This window comes from Pinus tabuliformis, chromosome J (assembly GCF_031772625.1).
Source record: "Pinus tabuliformis cultivar Carrire ecotype Pingquan chromosome J, CPIR1, whole genome shotgun sequence".
In the NCBI taxonomy this organism is placed as follows: domain Eukaryota; kingdom Viridiplantae; phylum Streptophyta; class Pinopsida; order Pinales; family Pinaceae; genus Pinus; species Pinus tabuliformis.
In genome coordinates, this window is record NC_142295.1 from 569,838,775 (window position 1) to 569,863,342 (window position 24,568).

The 24,568-nt window shown below is 38.3% G+C and overlaps 1 protein-coding gene across 4 annotated transcripts in view; it reads left to right on the forward strand.

Moving 5' to 3' along the window:
- Positions 1–24,121, forward strand: part of LOC149228263 (fanconi anemia group F protein (FANCF)) — a 529,519-nt gene extending 505,398 nt beyond the window's left edge. Inside the window, exons 6-8 of one of the 4 annotated variants that reach the window (XR_016247192.1) lie at positions 21,885–21,950; positions 22,072–22,109; positions 23,851–24,117. Coding sequence is in view for 3 of the 4 variants with exons in the window: in XM_089375661.1 (XP_089231787.1) it covers positions 21,885–21,950; positions 22,072–22,109; positions 23,851–23,921 (175 nt within the window). In the remaining variant the exon portion in view is untranslated. Of the gene's footprint in view, positions 1–21,884; positions 21,951–22,071; positions 22,110–23,850 lie in introns of all 4 variants that reach the window. The other 3 variants (XM_089375661.1, XM_089375663.1, XM_089375662.1) reach the window with 3 other exon arrangements.
- Positions 24,122–24,568: the final 447 nt, after the last annotated feature.

Here is a 24,568-nt window from a genome sequence, read left to right on the forward strand (position 1 = left end):
TCAAAATGTAATATATTTGTCAAAAGAAAAGAAAAAAGAATTATTATTATTATTATTATTAATTGACTTGTTAAAGCATGGGTTTCATCTTGGGTCAATTGTTATAGGTCAAGCCTCCATTGTAGGCTTTAGGATTATTTATTTGGGTTAAAGACAATTTGTTTATTGGTCAAAGACTCCTCCATCAAGACGACTTCAAATAGATCATCATCTAGTCTGCTACATTCAAATGGATGTGAAAATTTCTAGATAGAAATCCAACTACAGTGATTGATATTATTTCTTCTACTTATTAATTTAGAAATAAGATATTCACCGTGTTTCTATGGTAAATATCGAAATAAATTATATTTTAGCCTTCACAATTAAAATACTGTGGAAAGTAAATGTAAAGAAAAATACTAGCACAAATACAATCGCAATGACACAATTATTTTTGGACAATTGCCCCCTGAAAAACCCAATGTGGGAAAACCGGTGCAGCAGATGAGGGTTTCTTTATTACTCTTCAACAATCTCATGTACAAGATACAACCAGCAACATATAAGAGAAATCTTTGTGAGAAATTTACTGACAGTTCTCTCACACTTCCCGATGAGATTCTGATCCAGGAGAGGACCTACTACCCCCCTCTGCGTCTCACTGCGTCAACTTCTGCGTGAGGACTGCGCAGTCCTAGCATCAGCCTCCGCGTTGTCCCTCTGCATCACAACTTCTACGCTGTCCCTTCTTTTCTCTGTGTTTTCTGCTCTTGCACTCCCGACTAATGCTGCTACCCGCTCTCTCCTCGTCACATGCAACTCTCCCTCTGAATCGATTTCCTCTTGCCGAACTTCAACCAATGAGAAAATCGATTTAACTCGGGTAATTGAGTATCTGCCTGTGTGTGTTCCAAATGCCCATCGAAGTCCTTCTTATAATCCTCCAATTGAGAACCAATCGCCCAAATTAGATTATAATCAATGGCTTAGATCATTTGGATTTGATCTTCACCTTCTTCTATAAGTTTCACCCACAGTTAGATTAATACCCTTTAATTATTTTAATTTCATAAGTTTAGACTTAGGGTCCCATTAAAAATAATTATTTATTTTAATTAAATTGTCTTCGAGTGGAATTTCCCAAAACGATTTCTAGGTATTGTGGAATACATGTGTCCAAGCCTCCCTGCAAATTTTGAGACTTATAGCACATCCGATGCTACCAGAAATCAACAATGAAATCATGTCAGCCTCACCTAAATTGGAGTCACAACTGTTCAAGCTATCATGTCGCCTTATTTCAGATATCTCTCAAATGAAATTTGAATATCAAAGGGTATACTCTCGGTGCAATCACAAAAGTTCGTATCTTTCAAAGGAAGTTTCGGTGCCATCTCAGAAAGAAAGTCTTGGTGCTATTACAGTGAGAAGTTTAGTCAAAACATTTCGGTGTCACTATAGGTGCTCAGATGGGGTACATGCATACTCTCAATGCTATCACAGTAAGATAATTTCGGATCTAATGCTATCACATAAAGTTCTATCACAGTAAGGTGTTATCACAATTTCGGTGCTACTACAGAACACAGTCTTGATGCAATCTCTGTCTTGGTGTAACCTCAATGATAAGGATTTGGTGCCACAACAGTGAGAAGGTTGCAGTAAGAAGGTTTAGGTTGTTAGAAAATGTAACTATGTTCGGTCTTCAATAATGTACTTGAGTCATTATGTAATGTACTTGTCAAAAGAATAAAGAAAAAGGTTTTTATTAATGTAAAAATGACTTATTAAAGCATTTGTATCATTATATAGTCAAAGTCCCCATTGTGGACTCCTAGTATTAATATTGAGTGTATAGAGTCATTGTATATTCGAAGAGACCCTTCTTGGGCTTTCAAACCATGTAAAAAGGTTTTGTATCAAGTCAAATATGAATTATGTACCCTCCACATCATGTTGGCCTACAAACCCCATTCAACCCACAAGAAGCCTATATATTGAAGGAGGTCGAATTCATTTGGATCACTCACTCTCAAGCAAGTTCGATATCTCAAGAAGAGCTGGAGAAGTGCGAAGTTTATTGCCGGGAGGACGAAAGAAGTGTGATTTTGGTGGAGTGTCTAGAGAGGAAGAAAATCAAACTTTTGGTGCCTCTCTCTCTCTTTGTTTCGTGGTCTGGGTTGGGAGATCGAATTCTCCTAAGATTTTGTTGTTGCCGAAAGTTGTTGCCTAGTTGAAGTTGTTGGAAGGGGTCGAAGATCTTGGAGGCTAACATGGTGTGGAGGGAAATTCTGGTCTTGGTCTAGGGTAAAGAGTCTCAAAGAATACTATTGAAAGCAAGAATTATCTTGTCTGGGTTTTGCCCTGGCATGTGCCTATATTGTTGAAGTTTCTAAGTCTACCAGTTAGAAACCCTCCATGCACTTTACTGATTTATTCCTACATACTTGTTCCGTTACTTAATGAGTTATTTACAATGTAAATACTGAAAATAAACACTAGTTCATGTTCAACATATTACAAATTATCAACTAAAGGAAACAAAAACAAGCGCACAAAATGACACCGTTATTTTTGGACCAATTTCCTCAAAAAAACCCAATACAGGAAAACCGGTGCAGCTATCTGAGGGTTTTCTTATGAAGGAATTTCAGAGTACAATCTGGGTGCCAAATCCGGCTTACCCAACAGAGAATTTCCTTGGCCGTAGTACCTCTCAGTCTGAGACAAATGTCCTAGCTGAAACCTCGGATAAACATTCCAGCAGCTCTTTGGCTCCAATCTGCCCCAGAAACCCCAGCGTCTGCCTTTTTGGACTGCGTCAACCTCTCTCTGCCCAGCGCTGGCCCAGCGTCACCCTGAATGGGCCTGTGTCAACCTCAAAAGGCCCTGCGTCAACCTTCTGGCCCTCTGTGTCAGCAACGCTGGCCTCTCTGAAGCACTACACAGCTCCTGGCTGCCTCTGTGTGGCCTTGCGTGAGCCCTGGCTACTACTGTGTCACTCTCTCTGGCTCCTGCGCTGATCTCCGACACTATCTCTGCCTCTCTGTCTCTCTGTACTCGCTGCCCCTCAGTTGTAACTCCGATCACTGATTCTATCTCTCTTAGCAAACCCCTCTCTAGAGAATAGAATGACTAATCATCTGGTGTACTCTCCAAGTGACCCTCAAGCCCCCTCTTATACTTTTCTTGTTGACATATCAACGGCCGAGATTAAGTCCCTAATCAATGGCTAAGATTAGATCTGGCTTTATCCGTGTCTTTTGGACCATTCTAACACAGTTTTATATTAATCCACATTAATATTTTAATTTCCCTAAGTTTAGACTTAGGGACTCCATTAAAAATATTAATTATTTTAATATCTCTTGAACTGTTTAGAATTTGCCCAAACCCTTTCTGGGTATTAGAGATCTTATTTTCCCCAACCTCTCCACCAAATTTCGTGGCTAGAGCACATCCGATGCTACCACAAATCAACACTCCCTCTTAGCGAGGATTGTGCTCTAGCAATACTCACTGAGTATTACTCTGATCATCCGGCATCGGTCCATGTGCTGATGCTAGGCCTGCTACCCACCATCCTTTGCACTGTTGTATCCTGTATTGCTGCCCATGGCTCTGCCACTACCACTGTTGCATCTGTACAACAGCTCCCTCTACATCCGTGCTGTTGCTGGTCCTTTTTCCCAACACTGCAACTCCTCTCATCATGTTGCATCATGCTACCCACTGTTGCACTGCAACTCAATTACTAAGAAGTAAGTAACTTATCTCCCAACACTGACCTCTATGTTGGCCTAGAGACCCTCCTGATGCTAAAGCTCCCTCTGTCACTGACAAGTGCTCCCTCTCTGACCTCTGCGCTGTTGCAACAACTCCCTGCATCTTGCACCGTTGCACCCCTCTCTGTGTCATCCTATACTGGTGCAACACTCCCGTTCCTCTCGCACTTTTGCAGCCTGCTAGCCTCGCGCTATCTCGGGACTCCTGCACTGTAGCTCTCTCTGCTGCTCCATCCACATCCATCTCTACCCACATCAACCAGTCTTGCTACTCCTCTTTGGGACTCCCGTAGCAAGGTCTAATCCAAGAGGCTAGGTACCTCGAGGATCCTGCCCCTCATCGCCTGTAGTCCGCCTAACTATAGCTCGATGTCTCCCCACTTCCGCTCAAGTGGTGCGTGTGCACTCATGGCACAGTCATCATCTGTCTCCACTTCCTTCTCTGCCCTTGTTGGCGCTGCCTTAGTCTCAGAAGACTCTCCCTTACTCTTCTTCCTTGGACACTAGGTCGCATAATGACCCAGCTCCCTGCAATGGAAGCACTTGATCTTGGAGAGATCCTTCTTCCGCTTTTCTTGCTTTCCCTCAAATGTTAGGGAAACATCTTCCTCCTCTTCCTTTTTGACTCTAATCCCCTTACTGTTGCTTCCCGCCTTTGTCTGCTCTCTGATCTCTTCTTAGCGAAGAGCCGCCCACATCTCATCCTAAGGTGGAAGTGTCCCTCTGCCCAATATACTTTGGACAAATACCTCCCAATCTTCTGAGACTGCATTCAAGGCTATCCTCACCATCAATTCCTGATTCGGCGTGGCTTTTATGGCAGTCAACTGATCTCGGATCTCATTCAATCCTCTGAGGAAGGTGTCAATCGATTCTCCCTTCTTCATCTGATATGACCTCAATGATTTTCTAGTAACATTCTTCTATGCACAAAAATATGTTGGTACGATTTCTTTAGGGCCTCCCACATCTCATTTGTCGTTTCCTTCTCGGCAATGTGTGGTACTACATGGTCCTTGACCCCATCAAGGATGATGCTCTTGGCCCTCACCATTACCTCCTCGTACTTGTCATTTTCAGCTAGGTCGACTGGGATACCTATCGTCTTCAAGGTGAAGTGCTTGACATGATTTTTGTCAAGTACGAATAAAGATTCTGGCCTTCCAGACTGCGAAGTTTGATGCTCTGTCCAACCTATCCTGATCTCTTAATTCATGTAGCGCCATGATGTTCTTCTACTTCCCTCTTGGAAGTTCTCGATGTGACTCCCTCTGAGTCTCGATTTCCCTCTTTGGAAATCCTTTTGTCGATGTCAAGATGCCCCCTACTCTGATCGTCTGTGCAATCGCACCACTACTCTGGATTTCTCAACTAGAAACCCTCGGTAGCAACTCCCTCCTCTTGACCTTGCCCTTTCAGGTATTGTTCTGACTACAGTACCTCACCAGCTCCACTCTGCAACTTTCCCACAGCCTCCTAAACCCCAGCAACCTGAAGGTGAGAGCTCCTAGGCTCTGCGTAATCTTGACACGAGCAACCCGGCCTCCTCAGCCAACTGCGTCAACCCTCCTATCTTCTGCGTGAGTCTCCGTTTGCCTCCCTTAGCGTCTGTGTTGCCTCTTCCTGGCTCACCCTTGTTGACGCAGGCACTGCATCACCCTTCCCTTGTTGTTGCTCTGCTAGAAACAGCTTCTGTCACTCGGGACAGTTGTTTTCTCCTGCTATTGCTCCATTCGGTTGATGTCCTCAGTTCTCCTATGATCTATAACCACACTCTGATACCATGTTGAAGTTTCTAAGTCTACCAGTTAGAATTCCTCCATGCACTTTACTGATTTATTCCTACCTACTTGTTTCATTACTTAACAAGTTATTTACAATGTAAATACTAAAAATAAACACTAGTGCATGCTCAACATATTACAAATCATCAATTGAAGAAAACAGAAACAAGCGCACAAAATGACACCGTTATTTTGGACCAATGTCCCCGGAAAAACCTAATGCGGGAAAACCGGTGCATCTATCTGAGGGTTTTCTTATTAAGCAATTTCAAAGTACAATCTAGGTGCCAAATCTAGCTTACCCAACAGAGAATTTCCTTGGCAGTAGTACCTCTCAGTCTGAGACAAATGTCTCGGCTGAAACCCCAGATAAACCTTTCCGCGACTCCTCAACTCCAACTTGCCGCAGAAACCCCAACATCTGCCTTTTTGGACTGCATCAACCTCTCTCTGCCCAGCGTTGGCCTTGCGTCACCCTAAATGGGCCTGCGTCAGCCTCAGGAGGCTCTGTGTCAGCAACACTAGCCTCTCTGAAGCACTACGCAGCTCTTGGTTGCCTATGCATGAGCCCTCGCTGCTACTGCGTCACTCTCTGGCTCTTGCGCTGATCTCCCGGCACTATCTCTGCCTCTTTGTCTCTCTGTACTCATTGCCCCTCAGCTGCAACTCCAATCACTGATTTTATCTCTCTTAGCAAACCATGCTCTAGAGAATAAAATGACTGTTCATGTGGTGTACTCTCCAAGTGACTCTCAAGCCCCTTCTTATACTTTTCTTGTTGACATATCAACGGTCAAGATTAAGTCCCTAATCAACGGCTAAGATTAAATCTAGCTTGATCCATGTCTTTTGAACCATTCTAACACATTTTTATATTGATCCACATTAATATTTTAATTTCTCTAAGTTTAGACTTAGGGACTCCATTAAAAATATTAATTATTATAATATCTCTTGAACTGTTTAGAATCTGCCCAAACCCTTTCTGGGTATTGGAGATCTTATGTGCCCCAACCTCTCCACCGAATTTCGTGGCTAAAGCACATCCGATGCTACCAGAAATCAACATATATCTTGTGTCTCTTGTTTTGTGATCTTCATACATGTATAATTGCTTGATGAAAGATAAGATAATAAAGAAGTAAAAGAAGCCAACACACTCACAAGTAATTATCAAGAAAGGAGAATCAAAGCCTAATATAATATCTTTGATTATCCAACATCGGTCCCACCACATAAATGAAGTTTCGGTGTTATGAGGTCTCAGTACTATTACAGTGTGACATAGATCTTGATATGCAAACACAATGAAAGGAGGATGACTTGATGGAGGTAGTCTCAAGTCTAAGTTGTAAGGGTCTTGGTCATCTCATCTTGAATCTACTAAAGGAAGAACTTTGACTAGGTTTTCCCCTAGAGTGGGGTTTTTCCCTGGTAGTGTGCCTACATCTTATGTTCTTTTTTATTTGTTGCCTGACATTAGTCTTGATGATAAGAAAAGATAATTCAAAAGAACAGATAATAATAATGAAAAACATCACAAGATAATGTCATTAATAAGAGGAATCATGTAACTGCCACTCTTTGGATTTCTCAACAATATAGATCCCATTGTGTTGGATGATATTGGTCCAACTTCAGAATGGGTGGAGGAGACTCAACTAGTTGAGTTTGATCCTAATTTTTATATTGATGCCATGGAGTTGGAGGAGGAGGGGGGGTCGGGGTTGATCCCAATGTAGATCTGTTAACCGAACCAAGAGCTAAAGGAAGCAAACCACCAAGCATGGCACATGGTGAGGGAACCACTAGTCGTGTAGCTCGACCAATTAATGTTTCTAGTTTTGCTAGGCCTTTTGTTGTTGTTAGTACTACTACTCAACTTGTAGAGGAGTCTGAGGAGTGCTCTGACTCTAGGCCAAATGATGTTTATGTGGCTCATGATGATGATCCCATGTCTAGTAGTGGTGATGAATTTGATGAGTGATCATGTTGATTAGTGATTTGTAGTAGGCTAGTGGCCTAGTAGCTTGAGTTGTAGCATTGTTTTTGGATTCTAGAGACCAATTAGAGCCTCACTGATTATGTATTTTGTTGACGATATGTATTGAACTTGGTTCCATTTTGATATATGCACCCTTGTCTCTAATATTTGGGATCATAGTTTGAAATCTTTTAAAAAAGCATTATTTTTTTAGAAATCTAGGGTTTGAAAACCCTAACCAGCTAAATTGGTTTTGAATAAGAAAGACTTAGGGTTTATGGAAAAAACTCTAGAACTAAACCCAAATTAACATTTCAGCTGAAAGAAGAACCCCTAGCCTATGCATGGAAAGAATGGCATTATGTTGATGACAAGGATGGTAAAGTTGCAAGATGGATGGAAGAAGGCTAATATTAATAGGGCGCTAACATTCTCCAATAATCCTCAAAAGACAAGTACCTTATATCTCTCTTCCTTCGATTATTAGTGTCATTGTTGTTTTACTATTAACCTTTTGTCTTTGCTTATTTTGTTGGGTTGTAATCATTCTTCCATGACCTCCTAGTGAGGACTATGTTGCACACATTTTGTCCAAGTTCCAAGGAAGTGGAAGTACCAATTTTTTCAACAGGATTGGATCATCTATCAACAGTTCATGTGTCATTGTAAACCCATTCTACAAGTTACGTAATGTAATTGATGATAGTAAGACCATGAATGTATGTAATAGTCTAGTTAAGCCTATTATTTTGGTGAGAGTTTCATCCTAGGGTGTTTTTCGTCTCACTGATTCATTTGTGTTTCTAAACGCACATGGTTGACATAGTTTTCCCTCCAACCTCACCCCAAAGCTAGGGTGGAATTCTTCGTCAAAGTCTTAGGTGAGTCTTAGAGTTCTAGTGGAGTCTTATGTAAAAGTGATTTGGGAATAATTTAAGTTGTTTGACTAAATTATTTTATTACAAAACACTTGGTCTACTAGCTCATATTGTGTCGCAGATTGGGTATGTTTCTTGAGGGTCTAAGCCGAATGAGTATTCCCCCTTTGAGAGTTGAAATTGTAATATATATATATATATATATATATATATGCATGGTCCCTGGTACTTAGACACCATGGTTAAAATATTAAACAGTGAAAAAAATAATTAATCCCCTCATTTGTCAATTAATTAAATTTTTTGGCAGAATTAAATTAAAATCCTAAGCCACAAATTTAATTAATTAGAGTCAAAATTAAAATGTCTTAGGAAAATTAAATTCTCCAAGTGAAAAATGTGGGTCTTAAAATAAGTAATTTTTGGAGGTCCTCCACCAAGAGAATATTGAATATTTCAAGTAAAATTGGACCCTTGGGCCTTGGTGGTTAACTCAAAGTCAAATTTTTAGGAAATTAGCTCAAAAATAATTATTTTTGAGCGAATTAAAATTGAATTAAATGATAAATTTGAAAATTCCTCAAAAATAAAAATTCAACAGCTAAGATTAAAAGATGATCAAGTATTTTTCGACGGCCAAGATTATTTGACGAGGATCAAGGAAACTAGCCGTTATTTTTCACTTGGAGGATTTATCTATAAATTATATAGTCATTTGAGTCTCTAGCCATCTGATTTTTGGCTAAGAAATTGTTGTTGAAGCATTTGTGTAAACTATTGTCCTGCTACGAACTATTTTTTCTATCATAATAAAGACTTTGGGGTGCAACTCGAGGTGTCCATGTTCATTGATTTGTGGTATGTACTAACTACGGGATTTCTTGTGTTGTGCTAATATATGATTATTTTGAGATAAATACAGTGTTTGTAGGTACTTCAGTCCTTGGTCTCCAAGTTCACAAACTGTGGGGAAGTATCATTTTCATTGGATCCTGAGTGTTTATGTGGTGCATTAATCTTCGCTAAGGCTATAATGTGAATGGGGTTTCTGAAGCGTTTTTAGTCGTTTATCAAAGTAAAAAGCCATAAAAATATTTTTCTCAAACATTTAAATTTTCAAAACCCTTATATAGTTGTAGATTCTGTAAATATTTTTGTAAATATAATTTGTAAATTATTTTTGCTAACTTGGGTTTTGGGAGTTTTTAAGAGATTTTGTATATATTTGGGGTCTTGGGGTGTTTCACTTTCATTTTTGCAAGTTGAATCAAGAGATCAATTTGAAGTAGAACTAGATCTACGCCCTTGAGGGTAAGATCTAGTCTCTAGAAAATTTTGCAGGGTTACCCACTGAAGATTTTGCAGCAAAATTCAGATCTAGAGGAGAAATATTTTTCTGAAGCAAGGGTTTTATTTTTCAGGCCTCGTAGGCCTAGATCAAGCCCCTCCAGGGCCAACATCTCCCTCCTCAACCTTTGTGTTGGCCTAATAGCTCCCAACGTTAGCTTAGTAACCCCCATGCATCATCATTTTCTGCCCATGCATCATTATTTCTCGGCCACCCTTCCCTAGCCCAGTGTTAGAGCTTTAAGGCCTTAGAAGGCCTACTTCCTGATCCATTATATATATCCTGATGTAAAGAATGGTTGATTCGGTTCGTGTAGACATATGCAAGGCCATGATGTGGTGCGCAATTGTAATTGGAAACCAAATTGTAGATGAATCACAGAGTCATCCTACGAATTGATCTTGAATGAATGCCATACTTTGATTGGGCTAGTGTGATGTGCACACACGTGAAGAGAAAACGTTGTAGATTAGGATCAATTTATATGACCAGTGTGACTCAACTTGAATCAAGAGGTGCGAACAACTACAATGTCTATCTCAGTTTTGTTACAAGGACAATCTTGTATTTGTTAAAGGTGCTACTGCTTACAATTGAAAACAAAAATTACCTTAGATTGTTGTGAACATGGGCGTTTGGGATCGTAATTCAGTGTGAGTGAGAACTCTAAAGAGTGCACTTTTCAATAACATAACGTCAATGTCAGAATTTTGTATGCTACTGTATCAAGAGTGCTTGAGTTTTATTTTTATGTATTGGTTTGCAGTGAAGGATCTAATGTGATCCATTCCAGTGCTGAAAATTTTGTCCGGATCAGTTCACAAAGTTATAATTGAATACGTATTGATATATTGTGCACATAATTAATTGATCTTAGCCCCTTGCTACATGCGCTTCATCAGTTTCAGATCGATGTGATTGATTTGGAAAAGGTATGGCAAAAGATCTAGGAGTTAAGTGAATGCATAGGGTAGAGATCTGCGTACTGCTCACCAAGGCTAGAGGATTCTCTATGACAAAGTTTGCAGAGGTTTTTCTATGACAAAATTCACTTGTGGTTTGCTATTTTCTCAACTTGCAGACATAGACTAAGTGATGTTATACGTAAGGTTTTTATATGGAGATCAAGGATTGTCTCTATAATTTAGTATTTGTAAAATACAATGAATGCACATTATGTATTGCGGTGAATAGAGTTCAGAGTTTGGGCAAAGAGGCAATATGACAATTTTTTTTTATTAACTCCTTTTGTTTTAGTATTGATGAAGAGGTCAATGGAAATTTTGCAGGATTTATGAAATAGATATATATTATTGTGTATTTTTCTATGGTTGATTCTTTGATGCTATGAGTTGTTAAAATATGGGGCAGCGTCGAGGGGAAATCTGTTAAACCCCAAGGGTAAAATTCAAAATTGATAAAGTAATTACTATTATTTGGCGCAAATTTTTATTTGAAAAAATAATCTTGAAGGCAAACAATTATTTGAGTTTAAAATTTTGAGTTTCCTGCCTAATTTTTAAGGTCGACTTCAAATAGTTCAACCATAAGTCATGATCTTTCGAATGGGGAAACAAATATATATATATATATATATATATATACATGTCGATACTCCTCTATTGAACAATTTGTTTTGGAGTTATGAGGTCTATCTTCTCTGAGGTTTGTAGATCAAATGACGACTTGATCTTCTTCCCATAAGTCTTTGATGCTCGCTACACTCCACACTGGCTTGCAGTTTTGTCTGAAATTAGCACAGTGGTTCGATCTATTTATATTATTGTCATGTTTCCTACAACGCTCACATATCTATGTGATATAGGCTAGTATTATGCAAGACCAATCCCTATACTAAAGGATGGTTTGAGGATTCCATGGCTTGCAGTGACTCGTAACTAGTGTTTTGATTTCTCACATTAATATGGTCACATCTCTATGACGATATTCATTGATTGGTCTCACATCACTACGATCATGTTTTGGTACACTCACATCACAGTTTCTCTATGTCTCATGTATGTCGCATCCTCAATGTCACATTATGTATGGCATTCTCTACAAATGATATGGCCTATTTGGTTTGGCTCAGTTAGCATGGCCTGGTGACAACTGTTAGCATGGCCCAGTGACAACAGTTGGCATGGCCCAGGGTGGCTCGATGACAACAGTTAGCATTGCCCAGGATGGCTCGGTGACAATGATTAGTATGGCCCATGATGGCCTGGTGACAATGGTTAGCATGGCCTAGGATGGCTCGATGACAATGGTTAGCATGGCCAAGGGAGGCCTGGTGACAGCAGTTAGCATAGCCCAGGATGACCTGGTGATAGCAATTAACATCGCCCAGGATGGCCCGGTGACAACAGTTGGCATGGCCCAACGTGGCCCGATGACAATAGTTGGCATGGTCCAAGGTGGTCCGGTGACAACGGTTAACATGTCCAATGACAATGGTTGGCATGGCCCATGGTGGTCCGGTGATAGCAGTTGGCATGGCCTAGGGTGGCTCGATAACAATGGTTGGCATGGCCAAGGGTGGCTCGGTGATGACGTTGGCATGGCCTAGGGTGGCCTGGTGACGATGGTTGGCATGGCCTAGGGTGGCCCGGTGACGAAAGTTGGCATGGCCCAGGGTGGCCCGATGACAACAGTCGGCATGGCCTAGGGTGGCTCAAAGATAGTGGTTCACATGGCCTAGGGTGGCCCGGTGACAGTGGTTGGCATGGCCCAGGGTGGCCTAGTCATAGCAGTTGGCATGGGGGTGGCCCAGTGACAACAATTGGCATGGCCCAGGGTGGCCTGTTGACATGTTTCACAGGGCCCAGGGTGGTCCGAAGATAGTAGTTCGCATGGCCCAGGGTGGCCTAGTGACAGTGGCTCGCAGGGCCAGGTGGTTACACGACAACTTATGAGACAGTGTTATGGCAGAAGCCTTCTTGGACTCATTTGATTATCTAAAGTCAATTCATAATCGAAGTTGTGAACTGACTTGGGTTAGCCCTGGGAGGTTTGATGGGATGATGTATATTACTATGGATGTACTTTATATCTCGGTTGAACAATTGATGAATCTCTAATAGAAGAAGAAGAATTGAATTACGAGTTTTCCTCCTTGTGGGGTTTGGCTTTGGTCTCCACCCAAATTATGGTGTCTCTATTTGTGCACGCTTTTCTTCTGTTGTTCCTTTATGTTTTGTTGCATTTTTATTGTTCTTTCTACATAATTTCTAATGGTGTTATGATGTTGTGGGGTGAATTCAATGTGTAAAAGATGTAATGCTATTATCTAAAGCAAAGAACAATATAGCCCTTAGAAAAAATTAAGATGGTATCAAAGTTGGGTTGAAGAAAAGTCATTGAAATCACCCATGCGGTCATTACTCCTTTTGAATGTGGGATCATGAGCCGAAGGCATAAATCCATGGCTCCTGATTCACATAGGCAGAGGGGTCTTTCCATTTTCATTTTTGTCTCTGTAAGGAATTTGTTAATTTTTCTTAGGGCTATATTGTTCTTTGCTTTGATAATTTCATTTCATAATTTCCATATTAAATTCACCCCACAACACCATAACATTATTCAGATTTACATCATTATTCAGCAACATATGCAACTATATAGAAAGAACAATATCATCATCAATGCAACGGAACATAAAGGAACAATAGAAGAAAAACATTCACACATAGAGACACTAGGATTGGTCAAAGACCAAGGAAAACCCCACTATGGGGAAATCCCTTTCAAATTCTTCTTCCTATTAGATTATCATTGAATGATTCAACAAATGAGAATACAATGATCCATATCTTCATCCATACAACTATATAAGCAATATTCATGCAATGAACCCAACAATGCTAATAATCAAAACCCTGATTCATAGGCATATAATCAACTGTCACTGTCTCTAGTCAATTGTAGAACATTGTCATCAACGAGCAAAAACTTCGGTCAACTGAGAAACAAACCTTTAAGTCCCAGTTGTAGGGAAGATGTGTCATGTATGTGGTTGAAAGGCTTCGGTCAAATTTCTCCTTGTGTCTGCGATTGTAGTCGAAATTTCTCCATGACATGCCCGCGGCTGAGACCCAAAACCCTAAAAACAAATATGTGAGATTCAGACCTTGCAATTTCAAACTTGTTCCAACCAATCTCCGTGACCTTACCTCAGACTTGTGTGAGACGAATGATGATGATGTCCAAATGAGGTTGAGGTCACTTGTATTTATAGCATTCCAAGGGTGTCCAATTTGCTTTAGGGCCGACCTGATCAAATATGCACATGTGGGCTTTAAATTCAAAAGTACACTTTCCCTAGTCCAAATTGAACGCTTCAATAGTCAAAATTGGTCCTCTGAAAAAGGGGAATCTCGTCCCATGGTTGGAATTTGTCACTAAGATGCCCAATTAACATTTTTCGATGACTATGGAAGATCTCGTGGTTTGCATGGCAAAGATAGCTTGACAATGCACAAATTCCAATTGAGAGTCCCATTATTTATCTCCCCCTGTGTTCTGGGTCAAATACTATTAGTGTGTGAGGAACTAGAATAATTGAGCCCATAAGCAAGTCTGGAAAGTCGGTGGTTAAGTTGTTTGGGGAAGCAGTAGATTCGACGACTTATCAATTTACTAGCCTGCATGAGATTGTTATCAATTTGGCAGGGTGTAGCACCCCTAGGTTGAACTCCCAACGGTGATTGAGGGAAATTTGAACGGGTTCATCTAGGGACTTGGAAATTTCAACTCATGTTGACACTTTTATCTATGAGAAGGAAGGACCTAGAAGTGGGGTTCAATAATGCGACTAAGGGGACGATAATCAACACAATGTGGAGGGGTCCAACAGATAAAAAGGCAACAAAAGTGGTGTTGGGAAAATCAATTGTAGCTGCCAAAGTACAATCAATCAATTTATGAAAAAAATGTTGAAATGTGTAACTAGGCTCAATGTTCATAAATATGAAATGTACTTTTGATTATTTTACATTGTAAAAACAACGAAAAATTAATTGTTGTTATTTTGTCTTTTATTTAGAGGTCAAGCACCCTTTAAGTGCTTCTAAGGTTTCTCCTAGGGTCAAGAAGTCAAAAGAGTCATTGTCATATGAAGAAGACCCCATTGGGCACATTGTAACTTTTAAAAGGAATTGTTTTTGTATTTAAAAGTGTCAAAATACCCTCTAAGTCCAAGTCGGCCTGGCAGTTTAGAAGTTGGCCTCATTAGGGCATGTCGTCCTCCTTAGAAGGCTATATATACGAGGGAATTCAACCTCCTATGTACACTCACTCATCTTCTCATCATCTAAGCAAAGGAGAAGCAGAAGAAGGCTATCGGAGAAGGAAGAAGGACAAAGGACGAGGGTTTGGGTTATTTCTCTCTCTCACATGCGAAGGAGGGAGGCTTGGGTTTTGATGTTGCAAGGTCGAAGTTGAGGAAATTGTATAAATAAGGTCGAAGGAAGGTCTATTAGATCACATACAAGCCATAGAAAAAGGAGAAACCCAAGCAAAGGTCAAAGGAAGCCTTGGAAGCCTAGAAATTGCTCACACGTGTGGAAGCAGTAACTGTTGCAGGGGCCGAAAAATTGCAGACCTGCGGTAGAGGTCAAAATTTTGTAGCTGGGGGTAGACGTTGTGTAGCTGGAGGAGATTTGATAGGGTTTGACTTTGACAGAGGAAGCACATCATCAAGAAGGTCTGAATTGGTCTTGGAAGGGTATTGGTCTTGGTCTAGAGGTCTTGGAATTCGTTATTTGAAGAATCTATAAGAAGAGGAGATTTGTAGGTTTTCCTCTCAAGTGGAGAGGTTTTAGCCCTGGCTTGCAACCTACATAACGTGTTCTTGTGTATTGTTGATCTTCTTGTTTTGGTAGTTGTTTGATGATAAGAACAACATAATAATAAGAGAAGTTAATAATCAAGAAAATTAAAAATACATCACAAGTAGTTATCAAGTTGAAGAGAAATTATCTTAGTTGCAATCCTTTAGATTTCTCAACATGGTATCAGAGCTAAGGTTGGCTAAGGGCATGATGAAGATCACTACATCCTTGAAGAAATCATTGAAGCAATGTTCTATGGTGGCAAGTCATCTCAAGCAAGGTATCAAGGCATTATGGAATCTCCTATTATCCATCAAGAATAGTATGACCAAGACTTCTACAAAGGACAAAGGGTTATTCTCAACACTTACAGGTACGTTTGAAGATGAAAATATTTGGGTAATCGACAATGGAGCATCAAGACATATGACAGGTGAGCACAAACAACTAAAGACCTTATCAAGAGGAAAATATTCCTACTTTGTTGAACTTGGTGATAAGAAGAGTTATCCTGTAAGAGGAATTGGATCAACTTCACTGGAGCTAGAAAATGGAGGAAACATTATCTCAATAGAATTCTATTTGTACTAGGTTTGCAAAAAAAAATTACTTTCTATATCATGCCTAGAAGATAAGGGAGATAGAGTAGCTTTTATAGATAGAAAGGTTGTGGTATGGAATAAAATCTCTAGCATCGACAATTGAAAAATCATTAGGATTTGTGAAGGAAGACTCTACAGATTAATGAACCCTCTCTCTCAAGCTTTGGTTCACATTGAAGTAAGTCACATGTGAACTTTGGCATCAAAGGTTTGGACACCTTCACTACAAAATCTCACCGGCGCTAAATTCGATGGTGAATGATATCCCTGAACTCAAGGAGGATCATGAAGGAGTATGCAAGGGATGTGCATTAGGTTAAAATGTTAAGAGACCATTTGGAAGCAGTGCTTCAAGGTCAAAAGAAATTTTGGATCTCATTCACTCTGATGTTTATGGTCCTATGTCTACAAAGTCTCTTGGAGGTCATCTATACTATGTAGCATTCATTGATGACCACTCAAGGAAAACTTGGATCTATTTGTTGAAGTCCAAGGATGAAGTATTCGAAAAATTTCAAGAATTCAAAGTTGAAGTAGAGAACCTTACAGAAAGGAGGATAAAGGTACTAAGATCTGACAATGGAGGAGAATACACATCTAAGGAACTCATAGCTTTCTATAAGGAGGTTGGGATTAAGAGGGAGCTAATAGTCCCATATAATCCTGAACAAAATGGAGTTGTTGAACGAAAGAATCGATCGATTGAGGAAAGTGTTAGAGCCATGTTACATGATCAAGACTTGCCTAAATTTCTATGGGGTGAAGCAACAAAAAATGCTATGTATGTTCAAAATCGAAGTCCTCACAGATCACTAGATAACATGACTCCTAAGGAAGCATTCATTGGGAAGAAACCAAGTGTAGACCATCTCCGAATATTTGGTTGTCTTGTCTATATTCACATTCTGAAAGATAAGAGAAAGAAGTTGGATCCTACAAGCATGAAGGGAATATTTGTTGGTTATAGTAATACTTCAAAGGAATATAAAATCTACATAAAGGAAGACATCGTATAGAAGTGACCTGAGATGTGATCTTTGATGAAAGAATTACATTCAAGAAATCAAAGGACCTCCCGATTGACTCTAATGATGAACTTCCAATATTTGAAGAAGAGTGCACTAGGGAGGAAGAGGATTCAAATCATGAAGAAGTAGGTCCCAGTGAACTTGTGCAACAAGTCATCATCCCCGAGAGTAGAAAGAGACCTAATTGGTTAAAGTCTACTCTTCTAGATGCAGAGGGACATGGAGTAGCCAAGGGTACATTTAGGGAAAGTAAGAAGCCTAAAAGATATTCAAGGTATGTAGCCTATATGACAAAATTGATTGAAGCAGAACCATCCACTTTTGAAGAGGTTGTCAAACATCAAGAATGGAAAGATGCCATGAATGAAGAATATCAACCAGTAATGAAGAATGGAGTGTGGGAGATTGTTTCTAGGCCTGAAGACAAATCTGTGGTAACTTCCAAGTGGTTCTACAAGATTAAGTATGTAGCAGATGGAAGTATTGATAAATATAAGGCAAGATTTGTGGCTAGGGGTTTCTCCCAACAGGAAGGCATCAATTATGAAGAGACATTTGCACCTACAACAAGGTATACAACTATACGATTGTTGGTCTCTTTGGCAACATTGATGGGATGGAACATCCATCAAATGGATGTCAAGACAACATTCCTGAATGGTACTATCGATGAAAAAGTCTATATAGAACAACCCTTGGGATTTGAAGTAAAGTATAGAGAGACTCGTGTATGCAGGTTGAAGAAGGCACTTTATGTCCTTAAGAAAGCGCCAAGGGCTTGGTATGCAAGCATGGGCACATACCTACAAAGTTTGAGCTTCATGGAGAGTTCTATTGATCCAAATCTCTACATCAAGGTTGTGAAGGATGAGCCTGTAATCATTCTTCTATATGTGGATGATCTTTTCATGACATGTGTGGAAGTTTGTATTCAAAAGTGTAAAAGGAAATTGACAGCAGAATTTGATATGAAGGATCTAGGGTTGATGCAATATTTTTTGGGGTTGGAAGTTTGGCAAGGACTTGATGAGATATATCTAGGTCCAGGAAAGTATGTGATCAAAATGTTGAAAAGGTTTGACATGATGGATTACAAACCTATGACAACCCATATGATCACAAACTTGAAGAGGCTAAGAAGTTTTTAATTAAGCCCTATGGATCTGACAAGGTATATACAATTGGTTGGTTCACTGATGTATTTGGTAAATACTCTACCAAACATTTGTTTTGTTATGAATATTCTCAGTCAGTTCTAGGTAGAGCCTAAGCATGATCGTTGGATAGTAGCCAAACATATACTGAGATATCTGCAAGGAGCAATCCACTACTTCCTGAAATATGATAGAAATAATGATGTCCACTTGACTAGATATACATATTCTGATTGGGGAGGCAGAGAGATGGATGGGAGAAGTACTACTGGAGGATGTTTTAGTTTGGGATCCTCCATGATATCTTGGATGAGTAGAAAGCAAGAATCAATTGCTTTGAATAGTGTTGAGGTTGAATACATTACAACCTGTGAAGTAAGCAGAGAAGTTATCTGGTTGAGGAAGTTGTTTTCCAACTTGTTTGAAGGATCGATGGACCCTATAGTGATACATTGTGATAACACCAGCTGTATAAGGTTGTCTGAAGACCCAGTGTTCCATGGAAAGACAAAACACATAAATAACAAGTATCACTACATATGAAATTTGGTGCAAGATGGAGTGTTGCAACTACAATATATCTCCACTGATGAGCAGGTAGCTGACATCTTGACAAAATCTCTTCCTAATAAGAAGCTTGTGTATTTGAGAGACAAGCTTGGATTGGTTGATATATCCTCCCTAGTTGAGAGGGAGAGATAGACACATCATTCTTGTCTTCACTTCATGAAGAAAGAATGGAGGATTGGGTAAGCATTTGGTTTCTGATACTCTTTGAGGATGAGGTAGGGAATCCAAGATGTAAGAGTAGTCAAAGAGGAAATTCCTTGAGGATGTGTTATTCCAAGATAGGAATTTTCCTAAAAGGACATGCCCTGTGAACACCTGGGTGGGGTATGTGCCTTGAGAGACAATGATGATGGTGTCTATCAGTCATTGGTTTCGTCAACATTGTGCTCTGATCTTGTGGAGAGATAGAGATGTTAGTCAAGGCCTTGCTATGTGACAATGTTGGTTGCTATGATGCAAAGAGATAAGCTGGAATGATAGATTATGAGATGGCTTGTCAATTCAACTCTTCTTAGGAGATCTCTTCAGTTTGATAATGCCCATGTACCATTATGAATACCTCCCTAGTTAAGAGGGAGTGTTGAAATGTGTAACTAGGTTCAGTCTTCATAAATATGAAATGTACTTTTGATTATTGTACATTGTAAAAAGAAAGAAAATCTTATTATTGTTATTTTTGTCTTTTATTTAGAGGTCAAGCACCCATTGAGTGTTTCTAAGGTTTGTCCTAGGGTCAAGAAGTCAAAAGAGTCATTGCATATGAATAAGACCCCATCGAGCACATTGTACCTTGTTAAATGAATTATTTATGTATTTAAAAGTGTCAAAATACCTTCCAAGACCAAGTCAGCCTCATTAGGGCATGTCGTCCTCCTTGGAAGCCTATATATAGGAGGGAACTCGACCTCCTATGGACACTCACTCATCTTCTCATCATCTAAGTGAAGGAGAAGCAGAAGAAGGCTAGCGAAGAAGGAAGAAGGATGAAGAATGAAGGATGAAGGTTTGGGTTATTTCTCTCTCTCTCTCTCTCTCTCTCACACACACACACACACGTGTGAAAGAGGAAGGCTAGGGTTTTGATGTTGCAAGGTCAAAGTTGAGGAAATTGTAGAAAGAAGGTCGAAGGAAGGTCTATTAGGTCACCTACAAGCCCTAGAAGAAGGAGAAACCCAAGCGAAGGTCAAAGGAAGCCTTGGAAGCCTAAAAAATGCTCACGTGTGGAAGCAGTAACTGTTGCAAGGGTCGAAAATTTCAGACCTGCAGTAGAGGCCGAAATTCTGTAGCTGGGGGTCGAAGTTGCAGTTGGAGGAGATTTGATTGGGTTTGACTTTGATAGAGGAAGCACATCATCAAGAAGGTCTGACTTGGCCTTGGAAGGGTATTTGGTCTTGGTCTAAAGGTCTCAGAATTCGTCATTTGAAGATTCTATAAGAAGAGAAGAGATTTGCGGGTTTTCCTCTCAATTGGAGAGGTTTTGGCCCTTGCTTGCAACCTACATCATGTGTTCTTGTGTATTGTTGATCTTTTTGTTTTGGTAGTTGTTTGATGATAATAACAACATAATAATAAGATAAGTTAATAATCAAGAAAATTAAAAATACATCACAAACAATTATGAAGTTGAAGAGAAATCATCTTAGTTGTAGCCCTTTAGATTTCTCAATAGAAAATTGATGTGCTCCAGGTGGACCTGATTGTAACCAATCTGAAACTCAAGGATCAAATGATGGCCAACATGCAAGCGTTGGAGGAGCTCCAGACTCAACGACAAAATTGACTAGGCAAGATGATGAGACAAAGGCTTTGCACAGTTAGCTAGTGGACCTCGAAGAATATGTAAACTTCCTGAATACTAGGCTCTGTGAAATTGATAGTGAAACTTAGAGGCAACGCAAGTAGGGTTTGGACCTCAATCAGACAAATTTTGGGGAATAAGTCATCTGTAATTGACATACATTATGTCGTAAATTTTGTCTTCTACTTGGTCGTTTTTATAAAATCTATACCTCCATAACTGATCTGATTTTTGCCATAGTATGTAGTCCTAAAAAATGCTTATAGAAAATTCTAGCCCCAGGGACTTAGAAGAAAGGGATCATACTTTAAAACTTCCCATGTATATGTTGTGATTGGGCACATATTTAATACAAATTTTACTCATTCCGATTTTAAAAATAATAATAATAATAATAACTTCAAAATATTAATTTTATTATTATTATTATTCAACTTTGCAAAAAACTGAAAATTTCATGACAAAAACATTGAAAAAAAAAACAAAAACAAACTTGAAAAACACTTCAAAAACAAACATCTCAGGAAGAAAGAAGAAGAAGAAGAAGACAACTTGAAAAATGGTTAGATAACCAACGTTTAAAACAATATGTGCATACTTAAGGCATAAGAAAATTTAAAGTGTGAAAAATATACACCCCTCGTCCCCTCCCACCCAACAAAAAAAGTTGATGTTACATCAATGCTTTTGAAATCTAACATGAAAATTACCAACATTTAAAAAAAAGGGTCCAAATACATAAGAAAAATTAAATTGTCATAAATATGTCCCAAAAAAAGGTTGATGTTGTATCAACACTTTTCAAAATTGGTATGAAAATCACCAACATTTAAAAAAAATGTCCATACTTAATACATACAAAAATTTAAAGTTTCAAAAATATGTTTTTCGAAAAAAAAGGTTAGTGTTGCATCAACACTTTTCAAAATCAGTACAAAAATCATGATTTAATGCAGCCTCTTAAAAAACGAGAATTCGGTACAATTTTTGTTAAGTTGGCAAGTTCATTATGTGTTGTTAATTGGTTATTTATTTTCTTAATTCTAGATACCACGATATCATGTGCTATTAGGAAGATTATCTTGGATAGTCATGCAAATTTTATCATGTTTTATTGAAGATTAATTTTTGAATTTTCAGGTCTACTTTGTTTCCTATTTATATGAATGAAATACATAAGCAAATTGACAATGTTGGAACAACCAGGTTATCTTCTGACAAAATTACATTTTCAGCATTCTTATGCATTTATATTTTGTGATATTACTTTAAGATATGTTGTTTGCATGTTAACTAATGTTTGCTTTCTTTTTTTACTTTCAAGCAGATATTTTTGTCATCCGAATTGTGACAAACATTTAGAATGTAAGTAAAAATTGGTGCAACCCAACTATAATTTATCCTCTCATTCACACATATTTGTACACATTTATTTGTGCACATCAAAGAGGGGGGGGGAGAGAGAGAGATAATAGTGTACTTTATTCATGTGCATAAGATAATAACATCTAATGGAACCCAAAATGTTTTCTATATAAAATTTAGAACCCAAGGTTACATTGTAATTGCATGTAAGGAAGAAAAAGGAAGTAGTTTAGAATCATGGTCATATGCTTAGCTGCTAGCTTGAGTGAATTCTTGAAGCTTTTTCTTCCCTTTTTATGTGCTTGCAATTAATGTTTACTGGTACAGGCAAGATTTTCTTCTTGGAATGGGTGTTGTGGCCCTTGATTTACCATAATTTTTTTCCGTGGACTTTGGTGTTCATAAACATCGGATTTGACTAATTTTTTTTTCCTTGTTTGTCTTTTCAATTTTTCTACTCTACAACATCACATGGAGCTTGATGAGAGTTTATGCATAGTTGAGCCATCAAGGAATTTTCTAAATGCTTGCTTCTAAGTATACAAACACTTTGTGTTAATGGGTTTAGTAGAAATTACCCTTGCAAATTTGTTACTTCCTGCTTGCATCCTTTTTCCACATACAATTTTTGAACTTTTATTGCCTTCAAATCTACCTTTCCTTCCAAGCACATACATTCTTATTCTACCCAATTTGCATTCTGTTGATATTTTTCCTTTCCTAGGCACTTTTTTCTTTTCTCTCTCTTTATCTCCCTCTCTCACATGCATCATGATAATGTTTTGTCTGACCAAAAACGAAGGAAAAGTTGAAATTTACTACAAACATATGATTGAAAGGGACTTGCATTTGGTAGAAGAGATTTACTAGATTCTCGACTTAGACTATTTATTTGTTCTAGTACCATTTTCATCATTAATGACCTCATTGTTAAGGATGTGGCGATTCTAGTAGTTGTGGACTTGGACTTTATGATTGTGGATTGTTGCAATGTGTGGTGTGTGCCAACCAATGTGAGGAAATGATAACATGTTATTTGGTGTTCTATTGATTTTTCATTACATTCCAAAGATATTATTTGCAAATAGATTTGTTTGTTTTGGTTTATGGCATTTGAAATTGTTTTCCACCTTGAAGTATGCTTGATGAGTTTGTTTTAATCAATTTTTTTGTTCATAGAAATAATGTAAAATACAATAATTGAAGTGACTTGCATTAGGTATAAAAGGTTAACTATATTCTTGAGTTATACTATTTATTTGTTGGAGTACCATTTTCATCATTAATGAACTCATAAGATTTTGGGGATTTTAGTAGTTGTGGGCCTTATGATTGCAGATTGTTGTAATGTGTAGTGTGTATTGATTACTGTTAGGAACAAATATGTTACTTGGTAGTCTATTGAATTGTGTTTAAATTCCAAATATAATATTTACAAAGAAAGTTATTTGTTTTGGTTTATGTCATTTGTAATTCTTGATTTTCACCTTAAAGTATGCTTAATAAGGCTTTTTCTAATCTTTTTTTATGTTTATAGAAAAATGTAAAATGCAATGATTAATGGAGCATGAGCATCAACCCTTGTATAGGAAATAGGTTTAAGAAAATAATTTATCACCTTTTGTCTATAAAAATTAATGTAAATGGCTAATGGAGCATGAGCATGAACCCTTTTCTTGTATAGGAAATAGATATAACAAGATGATGGACAATTGCTCATAGAGTTGTTTCCTTCTTGCAGGTGAAATTGGCGAAAGGATATGGTGTCTTTACATTTTCCAACTTACCCAATATAATGATGTGTCCAATTAACCACCTCTATATTGTTAAGTGGAATTATAAGAGACTTAACCACTCACTACAATGTGAATTTCATTGTGGACATCATCATATACACATTGTATTCATGCATTAGATTTATGGTGAAATATAAAAACTTTAATATAAAATCATATATTCTTTAATAGTGACAATACAATTTTGGAACTATTAAACACATGTCAATAGATATACCTTATGTATACCTTTTATGTCCATATGCTTACTATCAAGAGGAGAGACATGGAAGTAAAACATAAAAGACATATTCATTACAATTGCCAAATTCACAAGAGCATTAATTCATAAAATTGCATGCATATTATAAATAAAAAATTTGAAAAGGTTCTCTAAAACTTCTCTTATGTTGGGCTTTGGAAAAATATTGTCACTATCTTCAAGTGTTTGGAAACTTCTTAAATGTCATCAATTGGTTCAATGTTGTTCAGAGATGTCACAATTGAAGATTCTCAATATTGCAACAATAATGTTGCAATTCCTGAAGCTATCGACTTAAATTATCAACCTGGGGTTCATACAAACTTAAGAGAGGTTAACACTATATGTGTAATAGACACCTTCCTCATCCTAGTCTGATTCCCTTTGATGCAAGTGAAAAAAGGTAATGAATCAACTTCAAA